Genomic DNA, 21,644 nt, shown 5'->3' on the forward strand with positions numbered 1-21,644 from the left:
GAGATCTGGAAGTGTGATGCCTTCAGTTCTGTTCTTTTTTCTCAAGATTGTTTTGGCAATTCTAGGTCTTTTCTGGTTCCAGATAAACATTTGTAGCATTTTTTTCTATTCTCCTAAAAAATGTGCTTGGGATCTTGATCGGGATAGCATTAAATCTGCATATGGCTCTGGATAATATATTCATTTTGATGATGTTAATTCTTCCAACCCATGAACATGCAATATCTTTCCACTTCTTTGTGTCTTTTTCAATTTCTTTGAGTAGTGACTCATAATTTTCAGTATACAAGTCTTTCACTTCTTTGGTTAGGTTTACTCCTAGATATTTTATTGTTTTTGTTGCTATAGTAAAAGGAATTGATTTCTGGATTTCAATTTCTTCTATCTTATTGTTTGCATCGAGGAATGCCACAGACTTTTGAATGTTAATTTTGTAGCCTGACACCTTACTGTATTGCCTGATGATTTCCAAAACTTTTTGCTGGAATCCTTAGGTTTTTCCACGTATATTATCATGTCATCTGCAAATAAGGAGAGTTTGACTTCTTCTCTTCCAATCTGTATGCCTTTAATTCCTAGCTCCTGCCTGATTGCTATGGCAAGAACTTCCAACACTATGTTGAATAGTAATGGTGATAGTGGACAGCCCTGTCTAGTACCTGATCTGACTGGAAATGCTTCCAGTTTGTCACCATTGAGTATGATGTTGGCTGTAGGTCTGCTATATATAGACTCCACTATCTTCAGGATTTTCCATGTATTCCCATTTTTTGTAGTGTTTTGATCATAAAGGGATGTTGTATTTGTCAAAGGCTTTCTCTGCATCTATTGATATTACCATGTGGTATTTGGTCTTGCTTTTGTTGATGTGGTGATCACACTGATTGATTTAGGTATATTAAAACAACCTTGCATGCCTGGTATAAACCCCACTTGGTCATGATGAACAATCTTTTTGATATACTGCTGTATCCGGTTGGCTAGAATTTTGTTCAATATTTTCACATCTATTTTCATCAGACATATTGGTCTGTAGTTTTCTTTTTTGGTTGTGTCCCTGTCTGCTTTTGGTATCAGGGTGATGTTGGCTTCATAGAAGCTGGCAGGGAGTATTCCAGTGTCTTCAATCTTCTGGAAGACTTTTAAAAGTAGAGGTATTAGTTCTTCCTTGAAGGTTTTGAGGAATTCATTTGTAAAACCATCTGGTCCAGGACTTTTATTTTTGCGGAGATTTTTGATAACTGTTTCCATTTCATTAGCTGTGATGGGCCTGTTCATGTTATCCACTTCCTCTTTACTTCGTTTTGGAAGTTGGTAGGTATCTAGGAAATCGTCTACATCTTCCAGGTTCTCTAGCTTGGTGGCATATAGTTGTTCATAGAAGGCTCGCATGATATGTTGAATTTCTGCGGTGTCTGTTGTGCTATCTCCTCTTTCATTTACTATCCGATTTGTGTGGGTCTTTTCCCTTTTTTGTTTTGTGAGTCTGGCTAAAGGTTTCTCGATTTTGTTTACTCTTTCGAAGAACCAACATTTACTTTCGTTGATCTTTTGTATGGTTTTCCTATTCTCAATGTTATTTATTTCTGCCCTAACTTTAGTGATTTCTGTCCTTCTGGTTGCTTTAGGGTTCCTTTGTTCTTCTACGTCTTTAAGATGTGCAATCAGGCTGTTCATTTGTGCTTTTTCTTGTTTCCTAATGTGTGCTTGTATAGCTATTAACTTCCCTCTTAGGACTGCTTTAGCTGTGTCCCAAATATTTTGATAGTTTGTGTCTTCATTTTCATTGAACTCTCAAAACATTTTGATTTCTTCCTTGATTTCCTCTTTGACCCAAAAGTTGTTAAGAAGTGTACTGTTGAGCTTCCACATTTTTGGGACTGTTACTAATCTTTTGTTGATTGTTAAGTGTTAGTTTAATTCCACTGTGGTCTGAGAAGATGCTTGGGATGATTTCAATGCTCTTGAATTGGCTGATGCTGTCTTTGTGGCCTAACATATGGTCTATCCTTTAGAATGACCCATGTGGATTTGAGTAAAATGTATATCCCAGTTTCATGGGATGAATCACTCTGAAAATGTCCAATAGTTCTAGTTTACCTATCTCTTCATTTAGCTCCCTTACGTATTTATTGATTTTCTGCCTGGATGATCTGTCAAGTTGAGAGAGTGGGGTGTTGAAGTCCCCTAATATGATTGTGTTACTGTTAATATATTGCTGTAGCTCCTTCAGTAGAAATTGGATGTATTTAGATGGCTTCTCATTGGGTGCATAGATGTTAATAATTGTTAAGTCCTCTTGATTGACTGATCCTCTAAGCATTAAGTAGTGTCCATTCCTATCTTTTTTAATCTTATCTACTTTAAAGTCTATCATGTCAGATATGAAAATAGCTGTTCCTGCCTTTTTTTGTGGGCCATTAGCTTGTATGATAGCTTTCCATCCTTTCACTTTAAGTCTGTGTTTGTCTTGTTGAGTTAGGTGAGTTTCCTGTAGACAACATATTGTTGGGTTGTGTTTTCTGATCCATCTTCCTACTCTGTGTCTTTTAATAGGTGAATTCAGGCCATTGACATTTATTGATATCAAAGATTGAAGATATTTTAACGCCATTCTTGTAGAGTTTTAGAGTGTTTTGATATATGTCCTATTTGTGGTGGTCTGGTTGTTTATAGGAGACCTTTCAGAACTTCTTTCAGGGCAGGCTTGGTGATGGTTGCTTCCTTCAACTGTTGCTTGTCTGAGAAGGTTTTGATGCCTCCATCTAGTCTGAATGACAGTCTATCAGGATATAGTATTCTTGGCTGAAAGCCTTTCTCATTGAGCACTCAATAGATATCTTGCCATTCTCTTCTGGCCTGTAGTGTTTGTATGGAGAAGTCTGCTGCTAATCTTATGGGTTTTCCTTTATAGGTGACTCTTTGTTTTTCTCTTGCAGCCTTGAGGATCCTTTCTTTATCCTTATTCCTTTCCATTCTAAGTATGACATGTCTTGGTGTCTTTAGGTCTGGGTTAATTCTGTTTGGGACCCTCTGGGCTTCTTGAATCTTTATGTCTTTGGTGTTGTCTAGACTAGAGAAATTTTCAGCTATTATGGCCTGGAGAATGCTTTCTTCCTCTCCTTATCTTTCTTCCTCTGGTAAGCCAATAATGCGTATATAGTTTCTTTTGAAGTCATCCCATAGGACTCTGTTGTTGTTTTCAGCATCTCTTAATCTCTTTTTGAGATCTCTTACTTGTTTTTTAGTTGTCTCTAATTCATCCTCAATCTTGCTAATTCTGTCTTCAGCCTCATCGATTCTATTCTCTCTGCCCTCTACTATTTTCTGGAGATCATCTATTTTGTTGCCCTGCTCTGATACTGTTTTAGCTTGTTCAACTAGTTGCATTCTTAGCTCAGCGATTTCAGCTTTCAGCTCTCTAATAACCATGAGATAATTAGTATTTTCTTCCATATTCTCATTTGTTGTTCTTGCATTTCTGATTACAATTTTTTCAAATTCTTTACTCACTCCTGTTATTATTTCCTTAGCTAATGTTTGGATGTTGAAGTCGTTATTTTGCGCTTCACCCTCTGGAGGACTTTTAGCTGGACTCTTGTCCTGGTTAGATTCTCCAATATTTTTTCTTGTTGTTTTAACCATTTTATATATTATGTTATGAATTCCCTTTATCAGTACTTTTCAAATTATTGATCACTATTGCCTAGACTGACTTGTGTCTAAGTAAGTTAATTAAAGGGTTCACAGTGGTGGTAGTTAACAGTTGATTCAATCCCTGAGTTGGAGCTCAGTGGTTTAAAAGCCTCTTTTTTTTTTTTCCCTTTAGGATATGGGAGCCTGAGGGCTTTTAAACTATAGATAGGCTTCTTAGCTTAATTACTGACTCTTGACCAAGAGATAAAGCAGGGTGTGGCAGAGATAATCCAGTGGTTATGCAAAAAGACTTTCACAGCCCCTCAGCTATGCCACCAAGGTATATGTCTTCTCCTAAGTTTCCTGGTTAGATATCTGTCCCCTGGTGTCCCTCCCTGTTGCTGCTCCAGATTCTGAGGGTAGTAGCAATGGAGACTCAGAGTTGCACTTGGTGAGTCTCTGGGGAGTCCTCTCCTCCCTTCAGCTGTTCCCTTGTTGGTGGAGCAGACTGGAGGTGGTGTCTCAACTGATAAACTGCTGAACTGTTAGGAGTCACTTAATCTCTCCTTAGGCTCCTCTCTTCTCTCTGTCACCAGCCACATGTGTTTGTACTCATCGGTGATTTACTAAGTTCCTGTGGTCATTCTGGTCCTGTCTTATTTCGGTCCCAGGTGGTCTCCTTTGGTATTCCTAGTTGATCCGGGAGAGAGGAGAGAAGAGAAGAGGAGAGAAAGTGATCTGCTGCTGCTAGCTCCACCTCCGGAAGTCGAATCCAAATCATGCAAAACTTCTACGAAGAACTATACGCCACCAAGCTAGAAAATCTGGAAGAAAGGGAACTATTCCTGGAAACATATGCCCTTCCAAAACCTAAGAAAGAAGAACTACAAAACCTAAATGCACCAATCACAGACAAAGAAATTGAAACCGTTAAGAATTTCCCCAACAACAAAAGTCCTGGACCAGATGGCTTCACAAACGAATTCTACAAAACTTTCAGGAAACAGTTAGTACCCATACTTCTTAAGCTTTTTTATAAGATTGAAGAAACAGGAATACTCCCACCTTCTGTGAATCCAACATCACCCTGATACCAAAAGCAGATAGGGACACAACAAAAAAGGAAAACTACAGGCAAATATCTCTGATGAACATAGATGCCAAAATATTAAACAAGATATTGGCCAACTGGATCCAGCAGCACATCAAAAAAATTGCTCATCACGACCACGTGGGATTCATCCCAGGAATGCAAGGCTGGTTCAACATCCATAAGTCAATCAATGTCATTCACCACATCAATAAAAGCAAAGCCAAAAAACACATGATTATATCAATAGATGCAGAGAAAGCCTTTGACAAAATCCAACACCCATTCATGCTCAAAACTCTACAAAAAATGGGAATAGATGGGAAATTCCTCAAGATGGTGGAATCCATATATAGCAAACCTACAGCCAACATCATACTCAATGGAGAAGCTGAAAACATTCCCCCTCAGATTGGGGACTAGACAGGGCTGTCCACTGTCACCACTACTCTTCAACATAGTATTGGAAGTTCTTGCCATAGCAATCAGGCAAGAGAAAGAAATCAAAGAAATACAGATTGGAAGGGAAGAAGTCAAGCTCTCACTATTTGCAGATGATATGATAGTATACATAGAAAAACCTAAAGAATCCAGCACAAAACTACTGGAAGTTATTAGGCAATATAGCAAGGTGTCAGGCTACAAAATCAATGTACAAAAATCTGTGGCATTTCTTTATGCAAACACTAAAGCTAAAGAAGAAGACATCCTGAAATCAATACCATTTACTGTTTCAGCAAAATCAATCAAATACCTAGGAATAAAGGTGAACAAAGAAGTGAAATACTTGTATACTGAAAACTATGAGTTGCTACTCAAGGAAATAAAAACTGATACCAAGAAATGGAAAGACATGCCATGCTCATGGTTTGGAATAATATATATCATCACAATTAATATTCTCCCAAGAGCCAGATACAAATTTAATGCAATACCCATCAAAGTTCCACCAAGATTCTTTAAGAGAATAGAACAAACGCTACAATCATTTATCTGGAACCTGAAAACACCTAGAATTGCCAAAAACCATCTTGAGGAAAAGAAACAGAAATGGAGGTATCACACTCCCAATTCTCAAACTGTATTATAAAGCCATCATCATCAAAACAGCATGATACTGGAACAAAAATAGGCACACAGACCAGTGGAACAGAACTGAAAGCCCAGAAATAAATCCCCACACCTATGGACATCTAATCTTTGATAAGGGGGTCCAGAGTATTAAATGGAAGAAGGACACTCTCTTCAACAAATGGTGCTGGGAAAGCTGGGTTGAATCATGCAGAAGAATGAAATTGAACCACTATATCTTGCCAGAAACAAAACCCAACTACAAATGGATCAAAGACTTCGATGTTAGACAATCAAATACTTAGAGGAAAACATTGGTAAAACACTTTCCCGGGAGGGGGAGCTACGAGCAGCAGATCGCTTTCTCTCCTCTCCTCTCCTCTCCCGGATCAACTAGGAATACCAAAGGAGACCACCCGGACCAAAACAAGACAGGACTAGAATGACCACAGAAACCCAGTAAATCACCCGTGAGTACAAACACGCGTGGCTGGTGACAGAGAGGAGAGAGGGGCCTAAGGAGAGATTAAGTGACTGCTAACAGTTCGACAGTTTGTCAGTGAAGACACCACCTCCAGTCTGCTCCACCAACAAGGGGACAGCTGAAGGGAGGACTCCCCAGAGACTCACCAAGTACAACTCTGAGTCTCCATTGCTACTACCCTCAGAATCTGGAGCAGCAACAGGGAAGGACACCAGGGTACAGAGATCTAACCGGGAAACTCAGGAGAAGACCTATACCTCGGTGGCATAGCTGAAGGGCTGTGAAAGTCTCTTTGCATAACCACTGGATTATCTCTGCCACACCCTGCTTTATCTCTTGGTCAGGAGTCACTGATTAAGCCAAGAAGCCTATTGATAGTTTAAAAGCCCTCAGGCTACCATAGCCTACAGGGGAAAAAAAAAAGGCTTTTACACCACTGAACTCCAACTCAAGGATTGAAAAAACTGTTAACTTATATAAAAAGGTTAAAACAACAAGAAAAAATAATGGAGACTCGAACCAGGACAAGAGTCCAGCTAAAAGTCCTCCAGAGGGTGAAGCACAAAACAACGAGTTCAACATCCAAACATTAGCTAAGGAAATAATAACAGGAGTGAGTAAAGAATTTGAAAAAATTGTAATCAGAACTGCAGGAACAACAAATGAGAATATGGAAGAAAATTCTAATAATCTCATGGTTATTAGAGAGCTGAAAGCTGAAATTGCTGAGCTAAGAAGGCAACTAGCTGAACAAGCTAAAACAGTATCAGAGCAGGGCAACAAAATAGATGAACTCCAGAAAGCAGTAGAGGGCAGAGAGAATAGAATCTATGAGGCTGAAGACAGAATTAGCAAGATTGAGGATGAATTAGAGACAACTAAAGAAGAAGTAAGAGACCTCAAAAAGAGATTAAGAGATGCTGAAAACAACAACAGAGTCCTATGGGATGACTTCAAAAGAAACTATATACGCATTATTGGCTTACCAGAGGAAGAAAGAGAAGGGGAGGAAGAAAGCGTTCTCCAGGCCATAATAGCTGAAAATTTCTCTAGTCTAGACAACACCAAAGACATAAAGATTCAAGAAGCCCAGAGGGTCCCAAACAGAATTAACCCAGACCTAAAGACACCAAGACATGTCATATTTAGATTGGAAAGGAATAAGGATAAAGAAAGGATCCTCAAGGCTGCAAGAGAAAAACAAAGAGTCACCTACAAAGGAAAACCCATAAGATTAGCAGCAGACTTCTCCATACAAACACTACAGGCCAGAAGAGAATGGCAAGATATCTATCGAGTGCTCAATGAGAAAGGCTTTCAGCCAAGAATACTATATCCCGCTAGATTGTCATTCAGACTAGATGGAAGCATCAAAACCTTCTCAGACAAGCAACAGTTGAAGGAAGCAACCATCACCAAGCCTGCCCTGAAAGAAGTTCTGAAAGGTCTCCTATAAACAACCAGACCACCACAAATAGGACATATATCAAAACACTCTAAAACTCTACAAGAATGGCGTTAAAATATCTTCAATCTTTGATATCAATAAATGTCAATGGCCTGAATTCACCTATTAAAAGACACAGAGTAGGAAGATGGATCAGAAAACACAACCCAAAAATATGTTGTCTACAGGAAACTCACCTAACGCAACAAGACAAACACAGACTTAAAGTGAAAGGATGGAAAACTATCATACAAGCCAATGGCCCACAAAAAAGGGCAGGAACAGCTATTCTCATATCTGACATGATAGACTTTAAAATACATAAGATTAAAAAAGATAGGAATGGACACTACTTAATGCTCAGAGGATCAGTCAATCAAGAGGACTTAACAATTATTAATATCTATGCACCCAATGAGAAACCATCTAAATACATCAAACTTCTACTGAAAGAGCTACAGCAATATATTAACAGTAACACAATCATAGTAGGGGACTTCAACACCCCACTATCTCAACTTGACAGATCATCCAGGAAGAAAATCAGTAAAGACATAAGGGAGCTAAATGAAGAGATAGATAAACTAGAACTATTGGACATTTTCAGAGTCATTCATCCCAAGAAACTGGAATACACATTTTACTCAAATCCACATGGATCATTCTCAAGGATAGACCATATGTTAGGCCACAAAGACAGCATCAGCCTATTCAAGAGCACTGAAATCATCCCAAGCATCTTCTCAGACCACAGTGGAATTAAACTAACACTTAACAATCAACAAAAGATTAGTAACAGTGCCAAAATGTGGAAGCTAAACAGTACACTTCTTAACAACTTCTGGGTCAAAGAGGAAATCAAGGAAGAAATCAAAATGTTTCGAGAGTTCAATGAAAATGAAGACACAAGCTATCAAAATATTTGGGACACAGCTAAAGCAGTCCTAAGAGGGAAGTTCATAGCTATACAAGCACACATTAGGAAACAAGAAAAGGCACAAATAAACAGCCTGATTGCACATCTTAAAGACCTAGAAGAAGAACAACAAAGGAACCCTAAAGCAACCAGAAGGACAGAAATTACTAAAGTTAGGGCAGAAATAAATAACATTGAGAATAGGAAAACCATACAAAAGATCAATGAAAGTAAATGTTGGTTCTTCGAAAGAGTAAACAAAATCAACAAACCTTTAGCCAGACTCACAAAACAAAAAAGGGAGAAGACCCAAATAAATCGGATAGTAAATGAAAGAGGAGAAATCACAACAGACACTGCAGAAATTCAACATATCATGCGAGGCTTCTATGAACAACTATATGCCACCAAGTTAGAGAACCTGGAAGAAATGAATGATTTCCTAGATACCTACCAACTTCCAAAACTAAGTAAAGAAGAAGTGGATAACATGAACAGGCCCATCACAGCTAATGAAATGGAAACAGTTATCAAAAATCTTCCCAAAAATAAAAGTCCTGGACCAGATGGTTTTACAAATGAATTCTACAAAACCTTCAAAGAAGAACTAATACCTCTACTTTTAAAAGTCTTCCAGAAGATTGAAGACACTGGAATACTCCCTGCCAGCTTCTATGAAGCCAACATCACCCTGATACCAAAAGCAGACAGGGACACAACCAAAAAAGAAAACTACAGACCAATATCTCTGATGAACATAGATGCGAAAATATTGAACAAAATTCTAGCCAACCGGATACAGCAGTATATCAAAAAGATTGTTCATCATGACCAAGTGGGGTTTATCCCAGGCATGCAAGGTTGGTTTAATATACGTAAGTCAATCAATGTGATCCACCACATCAACAAAAGCAAGACCAAAAACCACATGGTCATATCAATAGATGCAGAGAAAGCCTTTGACAAAATACAACATCCCTTTATGATCAAAACACTACAAAAAATAGGAATATATGGAAAATTCCTGAAGATAGTGGAGTCTATATATAGCAAACCTACAGCCAACATCATACTCAATGGTGAAAAACTGGAAGCATTTCCCCTCAGATCAGGTACTAGACAGGGCTGCCCACTATCACCATTACTATTCAACATAGTGTTGGAAGTTCTTGCCATAGCAATCAGGCAGGAGCAAGGAATTAAAGGGATACAGATTGGAAGAGAAGAAGTCAAAGTCTCCTTATTTGCAGATGACATGATAGTATACATGGAAAAACCTAAGGAATCTAGCAAGAAGCTTTTGGAAATCATCAGGCAATACAGTAATGTGTCAGGCTATAAAATTAACATTCAAAAGTCAGTGGCAATCCTCTATGCAAACACTAAGTTAGAAGAAATTGAAATCCAGAAATCAGTTCCTTTTTCTATAGCAACAAAAACAATAAAATATCTAGGAATAAACCTAACCAAAGAAGTGAAAGACTTGTATACTGAAAATTATGAGTCACTACTCAAAGAAATTGAAAAAGACACAAAGAAGTGGAAAGATATTCCATGCTCATGGGTTGGAAGAATTAACATCATCAAAAAGAAGAAAAAAAAAAACACTTTCCCACCTACACCTCAAGAACATCTTTGATGAAACAAACCCAATTGCAAGGAAGACTAAAGCAAAAACAAGCCAATGGGACATCAAACTGAAAAGCTACTGCACATCCAAAGAAACTATTAAACAAACAAAGAGACCCCTCACAGAATGGGAGAAGATCTTCACATGCCATGCATCAGACAAGAAACTAATCACCAAACTATACACAGAGCTCAGCAAACTTAGCACCAAAAAAGCAAATGACCCCATCCAAAAATGGGCAGAGGATATGAACAAAACATTCACTTCAGAGAAGATCCAAAAGGCTAACAAACATATGAAAAACTGTTCCAGGTCTTTGATTGTCAGAGAAATACAAATTAAGACAACACTGAGATACAACCTCACCCCTGTGAGAATGGCATACATCAAAAAGGGCAGCAGCAACAAATGCTGGAGAGGCAGTGGGGACAGAGGAACCCTTCTGCACTGCTGGTAGGAATGTAAATTGGTACAGCCTCTGTGGAGAACACTCTGGAGAACTCTCACAAGGCTAGACATGGACCTTCTATATGATCCAGTAATTCCTCTCCTTGGGTTATACCCCAAGGACTCCATAGCACCCAACTAAAAAGAGGAGTGTACTCCTATGTTCATAGCAGCACAATTCATAATAGCTAAAACCTGGAAGCAACCCAGGTGCCCAACAACAGATGAGAGGCTAAGAAAGCTGTGGTATATATACACAATGGAATACTATACAGCTATCAAGAACAATGAACCCACCTTCTCTGACCCATCTTGGACAGAGCTAGAAGGAATTATGTTAAGTGAGCTAAGTCAGAAAGATAAAGATGAGTATGGAATGATCCCACTCATCAACAGAAGTTGAGAAAGAAGATCTGAAAGGAAACTAAAAGCAGGATCTGACTAAATTGAAAGTAGGGAACCAAAGTAAAAACCCTGTGGTGAGGAGTGTGGACATGCGGCTTCCTGGGCCGGTGGGGGTGGGGGTGGGTGGGTGGGATGGGACACAGTCTTTTGGTGGTGGGAATGGTGTTTATGTATACTCCTAGTAAAGTGTAGTCATATAAATCACTAGTTCTTCTTCTAGCGTTTGCCCTTCTTCTGTAGCCAGTCAACAGGTCAGGTTGAAAGCTGTCAGGAGCTGCTTGTTGCTGGCTTTGAAAGTGACTGGGATCCATGTGGATTCAGTCGGCTAGGAAGGATCGTCAGTTTCCCCAATGAATGGGTACTAGTTAATTGATATGAGAGGGTGAAAATTAATTGTATGACTCAACGTTTTTAAAACACAGACTGAGTCTTTTTAATATATAGGCTGTGTATTTGATATGCGGACTCTCAAAAGCCTGGACCAAGTAGATCAGAAGCAACCGGTGGCACAGCTATATACAAGATACTGGGTACTATACAGCAAACCCTAACAAAAGGACTTTTCAAAGTTAAGCCAATTACCAAATAATGTGGTGATAACAATAACTATCCATTGTCTTTTTGAACCCTAAGACTGCAGGAACCTCACATCTCCACTACAGAGCCTATATTTCTCCCAGTCCTGGATAGGGCCCACTTTCCCGCATGCCTCTCCCAATCCATAGCAAATAATATTGCATCAGCCGATCGCAACCTAATCAATGCAACGATTGCCACCTCAACATGCTTCACTTCAGACTGTATCCAGAGACTTCATGTGTAGAATGACCCTTCAACTTCAACACTCGGGTGAGACCTTTCCTTTCATAGTATACTCTAATTCCATCTCAGGTGGTTCACTTTCTAACAAAGTCCCAAAACCTAGATATACACCAGGTTCTCTGAGGGAGAGCATATGTTCACACTTATCCATTAACTAGTGCAAAATATATACCTGAAAGCAGAAGTACACTAGAGTCTGCAGTGAGTACCCCCCCAATATTTCCTCTCCACTATTCCAACCGTTGGGTCCATGATTGCTCAACAATTTTTTTGGCTTTGTATGTCAACTCTCCTTTCAGCCATCAGGTTGCAGATGCCATCAGGATGCCGGCCAGGCTTCCCTGGACTGAAGACCCCACCAATGTGTCTTGGAGCTCCACTTCCCCAGAGACTCACCCTACTAGGGAAAGAGAGAGGAAGACTGGGAGTATGGATCGATCAGTCAATGTCCATGTTCAGCGCGGAAGCAATTACAGAAGCTAGACCTTCCACCTTCTGCAACCCACAATGATCCTGGGTCCATGCTCCCAGAGGGATAGAGAATGGGAAAGCTATCAGGGGAGGGGATGGGATATGGAGATTGGGTAGTGGGAATTGTGTGGAGTTGTACCCCTCCTAGCCTATGGTTTTGTTAATTTATTCTTTCTTAAATAAAAAATGTATTTTTAGAAAAAAGACCTGTCCTTTCATAGGATTCTCTAATTCCATTCCAGGTGGTTCACTTCCTAACAAAGTCCCAAAATGTAGACCAGTCCCGTGAGATAGAGCATATGTTCACCCGTATCTATAAACTAGGGCAAAATATATACCTGAAATCAAAAGTACACAATAGTCTGCAGTGAGTACCCCCCAACACTTCATCTGCACTATTCCAGCCTTTAGGTCCATGATTGTTCAGTTTGTTTGGCTTTAACTCTCTTTTCAGTCACCAGGTTTAACTCTCTTTTCAGCCACCAGGTTCCAGATGCCAGCAGAATGCTGAGCAGACTTCCCTGGACAGAAAACCTCACCAATGTGTCCTGGAGCTCCACTTCCCCAGAGCCCCACCCTACTAGGGAAAGAGAGAGGCAGGCTAGGAGTATGGATCGACCAGTCAGCGCCCATGTTCAGAGACTACAAGACTATAAGAAACCCCTTGCATTCTCATTGGCGTCTTCATTTCTCCTAGTCCTGGATCCTCTAGGACTATGCCCATACTTCTTGATAATTTCTTCTCTCTGACTCCTTATCACCATGCTACCTATGGTGACCTCAACCAAATTGCTGCTAGTACTGCCATCCCACATTATGCCAGTACTGAATACTTATGGTGGACTAAAACCAGAGATACAGAGCCTGAGATGTCAACTTCACAATTCTTTAAACCTGGTGAGATCTTTCCTAGTACATAGGACTACCTACATCCATTTTAGAAGGTACATCATCTAATTAAGTTACAGATACTAGAAAATAAGTTGCAGACGTTGACCATGATTCCACCCTGATGTCTCTAGGCATATGACCTCATGAATGTGTCCTGGAACTTCACCTCTCCAGAGCCCTGCCTCACTAGGGAAAGACAGAAACAGGCTGGGGGTATGGACTGATCTGCCAACACCCAAGTCCAGTGGAGAAGCAATTACAAAAGCCAGAACTCCTAACTCCTGCACCCCCAAAACAACTTTGATCTATACTCTCAGTGGGGGAGAAGTTAATAGGAGGAAAAGGGTAAGAGGGCTCTGAACCCCACCTCCGTCTGGTCCCAGAGAGAGGGGACTAAAAGGAGAGAAATATTTGGATGTAGTACTAGGATGATGTGGTGATTGGAGAGCAAGAGAGGACTGGAGATTGAAGAAAAAGAGGGCAAATATGTACAGATATAGACAGATTGTGAAGATGACAGTTAACCCATATCTGCAACCTTGGAAGAACCACGGTGGCTTGCAATGGAGGGACTTGGGATTCAGAACTCTAGTGGTGGGGATGGTGTGGAATTATACCCTTGTTAACATGTACTTTTGTAAATTAATATCCAACCACTAATAAAGTATTAAAATTAAAAGAGAAATGAAAAATTAAATAAAAATAAACATCAAAGACAGCCTATGTATTAAAAAGACTCAGTCTGTGTTTTAAGAAGTTCTAGACATATCATCAGTTTTTCACCTCTCATATTAATTAGTGGTTTATATAATGTTTACACTTTAATAGGATTGTACATAAACACCACTCCCACCACCAAAAGACTGTGTCCCATCCCCACCACCCACCCCTGCCCCCCCACCCTCTGCTGTGCCGGGAAGCCCAATGGCCACCCTCCCCTTCACCACAGTGTTTTTACATTGGTGCCCTGCGCTCGATTTAATTAGATCCTGCTTTTAGTTTCCCTTTCTGTTCTTCTTTCTCAGCTTCTGTTGATGGGTGGGGACATCCCATACTCATCTTTATCTTTCTGACTTAGCTGACTAACATAATTCCTTCTAGCTCTGTCCAAGATGGGTCAGAGAAGGTGGGTTGTTCTTAATAGCTGCATAGTATTCCATTGTGTATATGTACCACAGATTTCTCAGCCACTCATCTGTTGGGCACCTGGGTTCCTTCCAGGTTTTAGCTATAATGAATAGTGCTGCTATGAACATAGATGTACACATCTTTTTGGTTGGGCATTATGGAATCCTTGGGGTATATCCCCAGGAGAGGAATTACTGGGTCATATAGAAGGTCCATGTCTAGCCTTGTGAGAGTTCTCCAGACTGCTGTCCAGATAGGCTGGACCAATTTACATTCCCATCAGCAGTGTAGAAGGGTTCCTCTGAGCATCCAATAGCACAGCTATATACAAGATACTGGGTACTGTACAGCAAACCATAACAAAGGGACTTTTCAAAGTTAACCCAATTAACAAATAATGTGATGATAATATTAACTATCGATTGTCTTTTTGAACCCTAAGACAGCAGGAACCTCACATCTTCACTATAGAGCCCCTACTTCCCCCAGTCCTGGAACCCTTGGATAGGGCCCACTTTCCCGTATGCATCTCCCAATCCAAACCAAATAATATTGCATCCGCCGATCACAACCTAACCAAAGCAACGATTGCCACCTCAACATGCTTCACCTCAGACTGTATCCAGAGACTTCACGTGTGGAATGACAACCCTTCAGCTTCATTACTCGGGTGAGACCTTTCCTTTTATAGTACACTCTAATTTCATCTCAGGTAGTTCACTTTCTAACAAAGTCCCATAACCTAGATATACACCAGTTTCTGTGAGAGAGAGCTTATGTGCACACGTATCCATAAACTACTGCAAAATATATACCTGAAAGCAGAAGTACACTAGAGTTTGCAGTGAGTACCTCCCTAACACTTCCTCTCCACTATTCCAAGCTTGGGATCCATGATTGCTCAACAACTTGTTTGGCTTCATATGTTAACTCTCTTTTCAATCACCAGGTTCCAGATGCCACCAGGATGCTGGCTAGGCTTCCCTGGATTGAAGACCCCACCAATGTGTCCTGGAGCTCAGCTTCCCCAGACACACACCTACTAGGGAAAGAGAGAGGCAGACTGGGAGTATGGACCGACCAGTCAATGCCCATGTTCAGCGGGGAAGCAATTACAGAAGCCAGACTTTTTACCTTCTGCAACCCTCAACGACCCTGGGTCCATGCTCCCAGAGGGCTAGGGAATGGGAAAGCTACCATGGGAGGGGGTGGGTTATGGGGATTGGGTGGTGGGAATTGTGTGGAGTTGTACCCCTCCTACCTTATGTTTTTGTTCACTAATCCTTTCTTAAATAAAAAATTAAAAAAAAAAAGAAGGGTTCCTCTGTCCCCACAGCCTCTCCAACATTTGTTGCTGCTGTCCTTTTTGATGTATGCCATTCTCACAGGAGTGAGGTGGTATCACAATGTTGTCTTTATTTGCATCTCTCTGACAACAGTCCAGGTCCCCTGAGATAGAGCATAGGTTCACACGTGCCCATAAACTAGGGGAAAAATATATACCTGAAAGCAGAAGTACACAAGAGCATGCAGGGAATACCCCCAACACTTCATCTGCACTATTACAGTCTTTAGGTCCATGATTGTTCAACAATTTGTTTGGCTTTGTATGTTAACTCTCTTCAGCCACCAGGTTCCGGATGCCAGCGAGATGCTGACCAGACTTCCCTGGACAGACGACCCCATCAATGTGTACTGGAGCTCCACTTCCCCAGACACCCACCCTACTAGGGATAGAGAAAGGCAGACTGGGAGTATGGATCGACCAGTCAACGCCCATGTTCAGCGGGGAAGCAATTACAGAAGCTAGACCTTTTACCTTCTGCAACCCACAACGACCCTGGGTCCATACTCCAAGAGGGATAGAAAATGGGAAAGCTATCAGGGGAGTGGATGGGATATGGAGATTGGGTGGTGGGAATTTGTGGAGTTGTAAGCCTCCTATCCTACGGCTTTGTTAATGTCTCCTTTCTTAAATAAATTTAAAAAAATATATATATATATATATAAACACTAAAAAAAGCATATAAACATAATTCTTAAAGGAATTACAATTATAGTTATATTATAATAGTTTAAATTAAGATTTCAATTAACAAGGAACATGAGTTTCTGAAATTTTATAATGAAGATTTTTCTTTTTACCACAAAGTAGTTACCAAGTAATTTGGCTGCCATGTAGATATAAAGAAATGTGTGTGTGTGTGTGTGTGTGTGTGTGTGTGTGTGTGTTGTGTGTATGTGTGTGAGAAGACATTTCTCTAAAACATGCAAGTGAAAGACAAGTTGAAGCACAGACTAATCTTTTAATCCATATACTTAAATACCAATCTGGGCAATAGAAAAATTAGCAGCTGACATATGCAATAGATTTTTTTATACAACCAAGACATATTAAATACATGAATAAAGCAAATGAGAAGCTAGTAATAATATCTTTAGAAACTAGATTTTGAATATAAAAGCCTTAAATTGTTCCCTGTGTTATCACTATTCGTTACTTTATCTTAGTTTTTTTCCCTTTTAAATTACTACTGTTAAATTACAACCACCAGATTTTCTGAGTCTTTTAGTCTAAGAAATTATAGGTATTTCCCCTCACCTTATACACACACACCAGAAAAATTTACTAAGGTTCAAAAAAACAAAAAAGAGAACAAACCTAAGTATTCTGAAGTTTCTTTCCACCACGCATGAAGTTTCTTTCCACCACAGATTAAATTTTTTCTTACCACCTGCTCCTGCTTATTGCAGTCTTATCTGGCAAAGGAATCCAGGGACATTTAGTTATTACTAACCTCAATTCACTCTTGAAGGGAGACATGGATAGGTTCAAATTTTGGTTTCACCATTTACTAGCTATGTGACACTCTGGCAAGAGACAACAGTGCCTCCAATTCCTTATCTGTAAAATGAGGATAATAATGATACTCTCTAGGCTTGTTATGAAGATAAAATAAGTTAAATTTCATAAACTCTTGGGGTGGCAGATAGTATGCACTATATACAACCTTGTTAAATAGTTTCTTTATATTTATATTTTCTTTTTGGAGAGTGGAACTTTTTCTATTACCATTAGGGTTATACTCTCCAGATAGAACTTAAGGATACTGAATACAGATCCTTTATTTCACACATCAAGACCTGGACATTCTGAGTGTGAAAAGATAATGTAATTAATAGCTTTTCTGGTCTTCAGGAATTTAATCTATAAACTAGTAATATCACTAGTCCTGTCTACCTTTTTCTGAAGAAAAAAAAAATGTCATGAGAGCAAACTGATGGGTATAAAAAATGTCTTTATGCACTCTTAAACATACAAACACACGCCTTTAATATTCCTAATATTTTTGGGAAATTCTGTGAAGCAATTTATAAAGTTAAATTACCCATTAAAATTAGTTTACAAAAGAAAAAGCCAACTATGCAGATCATTAGGAGCTTGATGTGGAAACAAAAGTATATACATAATTGGTAATGTGAACAATGATTACCTATAACATTTTTCTGTTTAGTCAGAGACACTCTTCTTAAAAAAACAACAACAAAAACACCCCACAAAATATTTCCAAATTATCCTAAATTAGTGACATTTTCATGTCTGAGAGTTATTCAGCCCAAATGAGGAATTTCACTCTCTCTAGAAATATTACCATACAATCTAACTTGAGTTACTATATTACAGATAAAAATGCATTTGAATAATAGCTTTACTTGCAGGTGACATGGATGACTTAGCTGTCTGGCTAAGTCATCAAAGGAGCTTTCTTAATGTCTCAATTTTATGGAATTTTATGAATAAGAAACATTTCCTATTAATATTCTAGGTTCAAGTAGAAAAAATTATTTTGGGCACTGAATCACAGAATTTTTCTATTTTATTTCCTGATCTTGATGTGTGTGCCAGAGAAATTACATTTCAACGTACAGTCTTAAAAACTTGGCATCATTTACTCTGAGTCCTTAATGGAATTGTTCAATAAATAGTTTGAATTGATTAAATGGCATAGTTCTTATGTCCCTTAGGTGGGATCTTGAAAGAAACTGGAAGATTCTACCAAATAACTTTAGATGGCAAAGTATATATTGTCTTGGGTTGGCAGTTGGAGATCTCAGCTGTATAAATTGTATTAAGTGCTATTAACCATTCACATGAGTACTGAGAAGAATCATGATTCAAAAGCAAACTGAATACAACAGATAAAAAATACCCTACTGGGGCAAGTCTGGTCTTTCTAAGTAGGTATTATTCTGAAGGTGAGTGAGCTGCTTGTCACCCGGGTAGACCATACAATACACCTGACCTGCCTTTCCTCACAGTTTAAATGAGATGCCAACACTTTTTTTTTTTTTTGCTTTTTGGAAACTAAAATACATTTTAATAGAAAACAAAATACAAAATAACTCTTTTCAGAAAACAGAAATATTTAATCCTTTTGCACAAGTTAGAATTTGCTTTATCCTCAAAGCACAGCTTTACATGCTTTTTAAAAGTATGTTCTTAGAATTTATTTCACAAAGTGTTCATTAAACTGCTATTGCGATGCAGGAGGCGAGAGTGGGTGATCTCTGAAGAAAAATATATTGAAAAAGCCACACCTCTGAATAAATTATCATTTGTAAATTCAATATTTTTTAATTCTATCTTGTGACATATTACTTCCTGTCATTTAAATTTTCTTCACTATTTGTCTGCTCAGGAGAGAAAACTGTTAACAGAAATGTAGCCATGTAAAAAATCTTTCATTCCCACCATCGCTGCAAGAGCCCAAAACTTTTTAAAATCAAATCCACCCATCCACTTCTAGAAACAATGTCAGCCTTAGTGATCAATCTGACACCCAGAAATTTTCCCTTTCTCCCAATACACTGTGCTACCAGATTCTCTTAATTCCCTGAACCTCAAAATTCCAAGTATCACAGCCAGTGCCAGGAGTCAAACCTGAAAGACAAGAGCAGAGAAGGCATTCTTTGCCAGTGCTAGGTTTCCTCTTCTCAATAATAATTATAATAACAATAAAAAATCCTGGATTTTTAATTACAGAAAAGGAAAGACTTTGCCAGGATTATTCCCACCCCCTTTCCTAGTTCCCATCCTCAGATTCCTACACCAAAGTTTCCCATCCACTCAAGCAATTGGTAACACATGACCCCATAGCACTGCTTCTTGTGAGAGAATGCTCTGCTATCATCCTCAGGCCAAAAGCAGTACCAGGCAAGATAAGCAGCATCTTGGTTTTACAAATGGCAAAATGAGACAGAAGCATAAAGATGCTCCTGTGAGGACAGAGTGGGATCTTTGTAAGAACTTGCAATCTGACCTACGGTATATCTTAATTCTTGATCTCATGTCTATATATCACCGCCTTTCCTACTCCCGAGTCCTTTGGCATTTGAGAGACAGTGAAAAGATGATGTGCTCAGGGTGTCTGCACAGGAGAAGTGGGGAGTTTTTCACAGTCTGTCAGTGATTCAATCTCAGGTTGTCCTTAGATTTTCAATCTGGAGGCCTTTACCACCACCTCAGTTCATTAAAATAAAGATAAAAAAATTAATGTTCCTGATTTTCTTGAGTAATTCCTGTCACTAGAAGGAGATTACAGGCCATAAACTGCACACTTAGTACATTACTCATCTGCCCAGTATATACACCCACAAGTTCACTGGAGGAGCCATCGGCAGGTGTGCTGCAGTAAGTGTTCCTAATGTCCCAGACACGCACAGAATTGTCCATGGAGGCAGAAGCAATCAAACTACTGTCTGGGCTGAAGGTGAGACTGGTGATATTGTCTGTATGGCCTCTCAGTTCTTTATAGAGGGTGCCAGAGGCCAAGTCCCATAGCTTCAATCGTTGATCCTCACCAGCTGATGCCAAGTACTTACCATTGGGAGAGAAGGCAAGAGAAAGCACAGGGCCACGGTGGCCTGTGAAAAGCCTCACAGAGTTCCCCTGCTGAGCACTCCATAGCCTGACAGTCTTGTCGGTTGAGCCTGTAGCTAAGTAGTTTGAATTAGGGTGGAATTTGACACAGTCTACATCTGCCAGGTGTCCTGCATATATTCTTAGTGGGTACGTCCGATCAAATGACCATAGCCTTGCAGTGCGGTCATGAGAGCCACTGGCAAAGTACAGGCTATATGGGCTAATGTCCAGGTCCCACACAGGGTAGGCATGTCCTTGGTACAATACAGTGTTGGTGAAACTCCCAAGGTCCCAGTACCTAATGGACATGTCTTCGGAACAAGAGAGCAACCCTGAGCTGTCTGTGAGGAATCTTGTGCTGTATACTGGTCCACAGTGTCCTCGCAGTATCTTCATTTCTGTGCCTGCACTTTCCTCTTCATCATCCTGATAATGTTGGGGTGGGGTTGCAAAGAAGCACAAACACAAAGACTGTTTAGTGGTCTACTATGGAAAACAGAAAGTCTAGTCCTCCCTGCCCCCCCACCACCCAAAAAAGGGGCCACTGTTTGGGAAATAGTATCTATTCAGAAAAAAGTGACAAGTTAGGTTTTTCCCTTAAGGGTGATCCTAGAAGACTCATTATAAGTCACAAATTTTCCTTTTTTTTTTTTTTTTTTTAAGTTTACTTAATTCTTTAAAATTATCTTTATTTATTGCATAGAGACAGCCAGAAATTGAGAAGGAAGGGGGCAACAGAGAGACACCTGCAACACTGCTTCACCACTTGAAAGCTTGCCTCCTGCAGGTAGGGACCAGGCGCTGGAACCTGGGTCCTATTTCATTGTAACATGAGCCTTCAATCAGGTACACCACTACCTGGCTCCCAAATTTCTTCTTCTTTTTTTATTTTAGCTCATCTTGTAACTGAGACTCAAGTCAACAGATAGTGCAATGCAAAGCTGTTCATATAGAGTAATGAATGACTGGATTTTATTATTAAGAGGATAAGAGATTTCAAAAACTGATTTAAAAAGATAAGTCTATGGTAACTCTCATTTTTAATTATTATATACTTCAAAAATTTACTTTTTCATAAAGATTTATTCATTAATGAGAGAGAAAGAGGAAGGGGAAAGGACATCAGAGCATCACTCTGGCATATGCGATGCCAGTTATCAAATGCGGCACCTGTGTCAGAGTCCAACACTTTATCAACTGTGTCACCTACTGGGATGTAGATTTACTGTTTGAATATACATATTAAGTTCTTTTATTCTATGGCTATATCTCATCCGTCAATT

General features: G+C 39.5%; 1 protein-coding gene across 3 annotated transcripts in view; it reads right to left on the bottom strand.

The window, feature by feature from the left end:
* Nucleotides 1–16,718: 16,718 nt before the first annotated feature.
* Nucleotides 16,719–21,644, bottom strand: part of TAF5L (TATA-box binding protein associated factor 5 like) — a 33,678-nt gene continuing 28,752 nt past the window's right edge. For all 3 annotated transcript variants that reach the window (XM_007538916.3, XM_060192025.1, XM_016195144.2), the window contains exon 5: nucleotides 16,719–20,787. In XM_007538916.3, the coding sequence (XP_007538978.1) occupies nucleotides 19,990–20,787 (798 nt within the window). In that variant the 3' untranslated portion in view covers nucleotides 16,719–19,989. The remainder of the gene's footprint in view (nucleotides 20,788–21,644) is intronic.

This window comes from Erinaceus europaeus, chromosome 6, assembly GCF_950295315.1.
Source record: "Erinaceus europaeus chromosome 6, mEriEur2.1, whole genome shotgun sequence".
Taxonomy (NCBI): Eukaryota; Metazoa; Chordata; class Mammalia; order Eulipotyphla; family Erinaceidae; genus Erinaceus; species Erinaceus europaeus.